This window comes from Hibiscus syriacus, unplaced genomic scaffold, assembly GCF_006381635.1.
Source record: "Hibiscus syriacus cultivar Baekdansim isolate YM2019G1 unplaced genomic scaffold, ASM638163v2 tig00004899_pilon, whole genome shotgun sequence".
Taxonomy (NCBI): Eukaryota; Viridiplantae; Streptophyta; class Magnoliopsida; order Malvales; family Malvaceae; genus Hibiscus; species Hibiscus syriacus.
In genome coordinates, this window is record NW_024062034.1 from 68,451 (window position 1) to 77,134 (window position 8,684).

An 8,684-nucleotide genomic window follows, 5' to 3' on the forward strand; every position below is an offset into this window, starting at 1 on the left:
TGGGATTGTGTTCCCGTGGTTTGCTGGTTTTTGGTGTTTTGGTTTACTGTATTGGTACGGTGTGTATCTCTCTGTGGTCGTGGGTACTGTTGTGTTGATACTCGATGGTTCTGTTCGTGGTGGTTGTTTGGCTTTGTTTTGGCCGATGATCTCTTGTTTCCCGATGTACTGTGGTTTTCTTATCCCCTTGGTAGTGGCTTGGTGAAGGTATTTATACCCCCCACCGGTGGCCTGTCGGTTCTGAAATAAGGGCGCTCGTGGCCGTTGTGGTCGGTCACCTCGGGATGGGTCAGTCCTGGGGATTTCGGCCAGTCGTTGGCACTGTTGACCATTCATCTCCCTGGTTTTGAGGTGCTGTTGAAACTGATATCATTTAGGGTTTCCAAACCCTAAACTTACCAGGCTGGATCAGGCCCATCTGTGTTTGGACTCTGACCGTGACTTGTAGGACTGGACAGTTGACCCATTTGGACCTGAAAAGGGAAAAAATAAGTAAAAAAAATAGTAATAAATAATGATTAATAAATAAATATAAAAACTATATAATATACATTTTTAAAAAACTGTTTCTTTTTATAAACTATATACTATATATAAATTTTCAAATTTATTTTAAAAAACTATATAATTTTCAAAAATATTTTTAAAAACTATATAATTTTCAAAAATGTTTTAAAAATTATATATTATATATAAGTTTTCAAAAATGTTTTTTTATAAAAAAAACTATATATTATATAAATTTTTTAAAAATGATTTAAAAACCATATATTATATAAAAATGATTTAAAAATCATATATTATATATTTTTCTAAAAATGTTTTAAAAATTATATATTATATAGTTTTCGAAAGTGTTTTAAAAACTATACACTATATTCGTTTTCAAAATGCTTTTTTTAAAAAAAATTATATATTATATGTATTTTCAAAATCGTTTGAGAATTATAATATATATATATATAATATAATATGTGGACGAAAATTAGTGTCTACAGGTCTATTGCAAGAATAATCATCAATTTCAACGGGTAATGTACGATAATGTCAACGTAAGTTTGATAACGTAAAAGCCACTCTCAACTCAACAGACAAGTTTTTAATATAATGATGAATTTTATTATATTCTCAAAAAGAGAAGACATAAAAGATGAAAGATATAATAGTATTGAAGCAAAATTAAACTGACTTCTTCCACTATGACCACACCTAGGTATTTTTCTTTTGAACGAACAACCTTTACAGATGGTATCTGAAGGAGTAGATTATATTTCTAGTTATTTCGATCTTAACTTAAAACATGATAAATTTTATTTCATTTTGATAAGTAGTGTTGTATTTTCATATGTTTCAAATAAATTGAATTTAAAGTATAAAAGTTTATATTTTTTTTTCTAGATTTTCTCCATTTTTCTCATCAATTTTATATTTGCTCACTCAATTCCATATTTTCTTATCAACCAAACAGTCATCAACATTTAAATATTATCTCAAATCTAATTTCTTTGAATGTTTTTTTAGAACAAATAAACTGTAAAGAAAAATATCATAAAACTAAATAACTTACACTATTAAGATATAAAGAATAAAAGAAATGAAGGAAAGAAAATAAGAGGATAAATGAAAGATAAAAGAAAAAAAAATGAAGAGAAGAGACATGATATATAAAACATGAATTAGAAATTAAATTTAAATAAAATATATAATATCTTTGTAAATATATTAAATAACATATATATATAATGATAATTTTATAAATATCTCAAAACGTACTAAAACGGATATTTTAAATTTAATCTCAAACGAATTTAAAAAATATATATTCATTTAAAATTTGAATCTTAAGAAAAAATAATTTTACCGTATTAAAATTTTAAAAGCGGTCGATTTTTGACATATTTTCGCCAGTCACGTTTTTACCCGTTTCTTTTTTACTCTTACAAGTTACGAAAACTGGGAAATTGGAACTCGGAACAGTAAGTTGGCGAAAGATAAAACTGTCCGAAAGATGCTTACTTACTGCGTGTTTTTTTTTTTGTAATTTTTTATAACTATCGGTTTTTAATTTATTGGATCGGATACTGCAAAGACAAATATGACCTTTTAATCTAGTTTTGTAACATCTTAACCCATACCCGACCCGGATACATATACCAATGATCAAGTAGGTGTCTCAAAAGACCACATACATGTTCCAAAGAATACATATATATCTCGAATGACCACGTAGAATTGTCCCGAAGGACCACGTAGACCCTCTACTTTTGGCATGCCAACTATACATATAGTTCTCATCAACATAACATGGGCTTTCACAATTCACATAGTATATCTCATAAACATGTAATTTCTTAGCTTTATCACATAGCTAGTGTAACTTTTCATGCATATTTATTTATAATCATCACATAATGCATTCAATATGAAATCATATCATGTATTATAGCATGGAATGTACTCATGTATTATTGTATTGACTCTAGACTTATCACAAGTCTAAAGTAGAATATAACACTATAATCATGTTATGCATATACACTCACCTAGATCTCTTTGCTTTTCACCCGATCGTTCTTACTTTCCAAATGTTCCGGAATTGCTTTAGGCTCAGAATCTACATGAATATACATTTTAAGGTAATTATCAGATATCTACACCTTGTAATTTGATGATAATAACTTAAACTAATTTAATAGACCAATATTCACTTTTTCCTTTAGGGGGTATCGATGCACTATGGGTACACCAGTACATAAATTAAGTTCGAAATTTCCATGCATCGATGCCTGCCAGTGTGTATCGATGCACCTTCAAAATTGGTCTTAGTGCATCAGTACCCATTCATAATATACCGATGCACCTGCCCAGAATAAGCTATTTTCACCTGAAATTCATCAATACTTCACCCAAATTTTCATTTATAAAACCCTTATTATGCTATCAAACTCATCTATAACCAATATAACTAATTTCTAGTATTCCAACACCTTATAATCTCTCATAGTTCATCCAAATTCTTAAAACCAAGAATCTTACTAAATTTTCCATGTAATCCAAACTTTGATTTAACACTTATAACTTCTTATTCACACCTATGACAAGTCAATTTTAGTTTCGAATTCAACTTATCAACTCTTTTCCAGAAATTTATTTAGAAACACATTCTCTTTAATCTCTTATAAATTATTCATCTTTTAATTATAAGACAACTTAAGCTTTCCTTAAGCTTAAGTATCACCTAAGGATCAAAACTCAACCTTTAATTCAACAAATAATCAACTAATTAAGAAACTCACCTTTGTTTGTATGCTTCACGGTTCGAGAAGAAGAAGATGAATAAGAGAAGTCTGGAAACATTTGTTTCCCAAACATGCTTCACGTAGGTTATAAAACACCCACAAATAATAATTAATTATCTCTCATGCTAAAAGACCCATTTGTTCTTTTAATTCCTCATTCTTTGCTAAATTATCATACACAAAACATTTCAATCAAGTCCTTAAACTTTTTAATTTATCTAATTTGGTCACTGATTTTAAAATCTCACAATTTGATCACTAACCCGGTATTGAGGATGTTACAAGTTTATTCTATTTGTAAATGCTAAAATTTAAACCCTACTTTTATTAAAAGATTTAGTATCACATCCTACTAAATAAAACGATTGTTTGTTGCGTTTTTGTGTAATTGAGTAACTTGAAAAACGATCCCAAATTGAAAATGTTGAAAATCATAATGAGAAAGTTATACATGGGAGGGCATTTTTTATACATAAACTATGTAAAATAAAGTTTATATAATTTTATGTATTTGAATTTGAGTTCTCTAAAATCATATTTTTAGACTATAAAACCTACATTTTAGATATAAACTTTATTTTTTAAACCCTCAATATTATATATAATATTAAAAGAGATAAATTTATATATAAAAAATTACATAATTTGTATGAGATAATATATAGTAGAGTAAACTACATACATTTAGTATCTAAATTATCAACATTTTAGTACTTAAATTTTATTTGTTTTAAAACTATACCTAACGTTTGCCTTTTATTTTATTTTAGTATCTCGCCGTTAAAAACTAAACGGAACTTATACATGTGGCATTTTTATGGATAAATTACATCACTTATTTATCTTCTCACTCTTATTTTGGTCACTAAAGTTTAAAAATTTTCAATTTAATTACTCAACTTTCAAATTGCTCATGTTTTAATCACTCTAATTTATTTTATTAATAATTTTTGTGAAATGAAATTTGTTATTATTATTTTATTAATATATAATTAAGATAAAAATTAAATTCGAAAGTTGAGTAATTAAATTAAAAAAATAAACTTCAATGACCAAAATAAGAATGAGAATATAGTTGAGTGATGAATGATATAATTTACCCATAAAAAGTGTCATGTTGTAACAGTTCCACTAAGATTTTAAAGGGAGGTACAAAGACGAAATAAAAATTAAACGTTAGGCATGATTTTAAAACAAATGAAAGTTTAGGTATTAAATCGAAACAAAATTGACAGTTTAGTAACTAAACATATATTTTATCCTATATATTATTATGTATTGAATAAAGTAATGTTATATTTTCTTTCATTGCTTGAGCATCTCTGCGGATCTCGATAAGGGAGAAGGAAGTAAGAATTATTATGAATACAATAATAATAAAGAAAGATAAATGGGATGTGGGGAAGAGAAGATAAGGTGGTGCAAGTGCAAGTGTGATAATGCAAAGTAAAAGAGAAACCAACCCAACAAACAACAATATCTTTGCTTCTCTGGATTCTTTTTATCCTATCCAACCTCTCCTTGCAGAGAACATGTCTCTTTGTTCATGTCATTCTCAAATATAAAATATTTCAACAAATTAAACCCTTTCATTTATTAAAGTTTACTTACAGACAGAAGAAATTGTTGCTCTTTTACCTTCTATGCTTCTGGTTAATCTGTCAATCTCGGACAGGTCTTGTGTGTATTGAATTGCACAAGGCAAAGTAATGATAGGCAATACCTCTATTTTCTTCCACTTTTCTCTTCTTTTTTTCCCTCCGCAGAAGAAGTCTCGTATATATTCGAATCCCAAACCGTGTTGGGTAAATTGCTTTTCTCTCACTCAATTTTGTTTATTTTTCTGTTTTTGTCACTCAACTTTAAATATTTTTATTCCATTTTCTAAAATTTTGAATTTCCCTTGTTGGTCCACTTATCGTTTAACATCATTTCAATTTTTGGTAATTTTATGCACAAAATTCTTGCAAATTTTCCTCTCAAACCTAAATTTTCATACTTCCCTTGAATTACTTGAATTTGAGTATTTTTTAAAATTTGAACAATAAAGAGGTCAAAAAAAAAGTAATATATCTCCATTTTGTGTTAATCATCCAAGAGTTGTTCAAAACTTTGGTTTGAAGTTTTTTTAATTTCAATGAAAAATAAACTGAAAATAAGAAATAATAGTGAAAATGAATTTTGGCCACGAGAAGAAGAAAGTTAAAATTATAAGAAAAAAAGAAAATCAGAAATGAAAAGCTCCAAAACGCTGGGTTTGGGTGCTGGAGTTAGACAATGAATGATTGAGTGACAAAAATTAAGTGAAAAATTAAAATATTAATGATGTAATTAAAAGAAAAACTTAAATGACCGAAACAAAAGCACATATAAAATTAAGTGACCAAAAAGTTAAATCCGAAGAATGTAATGCAAGAGAGATATCATATAATCCTTGCAAAAGCCTCAGCTCTGAAAAAAATTTACGCTTGCCTTCAATATTTTCGACATTTGTACATTACGTGCATGGGATAACTGTCAAACTGCCGTTCACAGTTTTATATCCTTAGTTTAAAGTGTACAGGTGCACATCTTAAAATTCAAATTATTTGTTAATTAATTAATTATTTATTTGATTAATAATATACATCTTGAACTTTATTTGTGGTTATGCGATTTTTTTTGTTTATTAATGTATAATGCTTACTTTGAAAAATATTTGTTCTTGGTTATACAGAAAATTAACTAAGCTGCCACTGGGGCAATTAATTAATTCACCTGCTTGTGTCTAACAAAAGCGGCAAAATCAAAGCTTTGTCGGAGGTTTAACCTAAGCCTTCTAAATTCACTACTTATCCACGTCTACATCAATATATCATTGGTTCAGGCCCAGGGGTAAGGGAAAAAATTGAAATCCCCCCGTGTGAAAACAAATTTACACTGGTTCGTAACCTGTAAGCAACCAGAAGCACCTGTAACATTAAATTCAAAGAGGTAAACTTGATTTTGTCTGAATTTTCACGTTATTGTCTTTCTATTGATTTCAAATCTGGGTTTGACGAATGATTTCGGGATTTTGTTTTGTTGGGGAACAAAAAAATATTATCAACTAGGTAGAGAAAAATCTGTTTAGTCTGTGCAGAGAAAGCTGTACCCGTACCAAATCTGAAGCCAACTCTAAGCTGTTTAGAAACAATAAAACAAAAAAATACTCAATTTGTTAGTACAACCTTTGGGGTTTTTTTACTTTTAGGTACATAAATATATTGATATTTTTAGAATTTCCTTTGATCAGATGCAGCTTCTGGAGCCAAGGTGAAGCTGTTTTCTTTTTGGTTTCCATCTTCAGCTGTGAATTATTAAGGTGGTGTTTATTTTTACAGAAATAAAAGATCTACAGTCTACGAATCATATCTGTAGACATCTACAGCAGAAGAAATATATCAAAACTCTACAATTTATAAAAAAAAAACTATTTATTTTTTAACGTCTTTACAATCAACTCCGAGCCAATTGTTAGGAATTTCAAGCAGGACGGCGTCAGAAAAAGAAACCTCGAAAACTGCGTCCTTTTTTCAAAGGGAGTGCAGAAAATGAGGACGGTGGTTTACGCTGTCAGCTCAGCTGTCTATTTCGCCCCATCAAATCTTATTGCATTTCACGTTACAGCTCATTTCTCAATTTCACTCGCCCAATAGTCATATCATAAATATAAGAGTATTTACACTTTTTATATTTATATTTAATTTTAAAGTGTAATTTGATATTTAATTAATTTGATTTCAATTTTTATTTTTTATTTTATTATATATTTAAATTGAATTTGTAAGAATTTAAATGTATATACATGATTTGTTTTCATAAATGTTTATATAAATAAATAAATTTATTCTTTAAAAATATATTATTAAATTTAGAAAAATTTGTTTAATCATAAAGCTTTAAATAGAAATTTAATTAAGATAATATTTTATTAAAAAATATTTAATTATTATATATTTGGGTAAGAGACAATTTATTATGTAAGCTTTGAATTACAGTTAAATCCGGTTCCAATACTATTGTTGAATAAACTTAATTAATCATTCTCACATGATATATTGGCCATTCATTTCGCAAATTACTTGAGCGTTGATGAAAAATATGACAAGTGTTTCACGCTTAAGGTTGAATTAGTCATAAACAATAAATGTTTAGGGATCAAAGAGCAAAACAGAAGAAAATAAGTTATCACAAATATTACTCATCCAGACCTTATATCCAGATTTTGCCATATGAAAATGACAACAAATAGTTTTAAAATATTGCAGATAATATGAATAATGCTTCGAACGTCATAAACAGAAAATAATTGTCCATCTCCACATTTAAGTATGCAATCATGTTGTTCCAAAAGAGTTTTAAATATTTTATATATTTGTATAAAAGTATATAATGTTCAACACTTCATACCATATATAGCCATCTATCCCACCATAGATCGATAGCCTGTTTCAGTCTTTCATATATATCACTATTTTATTATTTATTTTCCATCCCCTTCACTGCAAATTCTGATAAAACTCCTCCTCTTCGCCATCACCCTGTTTTTATCAGGTTGCTCCCACAGTCTCACTCTGTTGCAATGGCCATGGAAGTTGAATGGTTAAAGTCTACAGCAGAAGATCAAATGGAAATGGTGATGACGATGATGCAGCAGATGGAAAAGCTCCCTGAATTCTGCGGGGCTTACAACGACGTCGTTGTATTACCTCAAGCTGAGCTTGCTGATCATGCCAGGCCCAGCAGTAGTCCTTCCAGTAATAGCATCAATGGCATGACACATTTTGTTGAAAACCCAACCGTTGGTTCACCTGGCCCATTCATAAACATGCCAACCACACCCACTATTCCATTCAATGGTTCAACCACGGTTCAAGAACCTGGAGGTCCGAGTTTCTCCTTTACCCGAGCAGGTGCAAATGCTTATTCCACATCTTCCCGGAAGAAGAATTCAGTGGCTGCAATGAGGGAGATGTTATTCCGAATAGCAGCAATGCAGCCTATTCATATAGACCCTGAATCGGTGAAGCCACCTAAGAGGAGGAACGTGAAGATATCGAAGGACCCCCAAAGTGTGGCGGCGAGGCACCGGAGGGAGAGGATAAGCGAGAGGATAAGGATACTTCAAAGACTTGTCCCCGGAGGAACCAAAATGAACACTGCTTCTATGTTAGACGAGGCAATTCACTATGTCAAGTTTTTGAAGACTCAGGTGCAATCACTGGAGAGGGCAGCAATTAACAGGCCAACCGGGATAGGGTTCCCTGTACCAATGTCAAATGGGATTTTTCTTCCAATGAGAAAACCATATCACCCTACTCAAAACCTTCAGGGGCTTGGAGATGCTTGGTTATGCTAGCTTAA

General features: G+C 29.9%; 1 protein-coding gene across 1 annotated transcript; it reads left to right on the forward strand.

Moving 5' to 3' along the window:
* The first annotated feature begins 7,908 nt into the window (after positions 1-7,908).
* Positions 7,909-8,684, forward strand: LOC120198845 (transcription factor HEC2-like). Its single transcript, XM_039200094.1, has one exon. It carries the CDS (start codon positions 7,909-7,911, stop codon positions 8,677-8,679), a length of 771 nt encoding a protein of 256 aa, XP_039056025.1. The 3' UTR covers positions 8,680-8,684.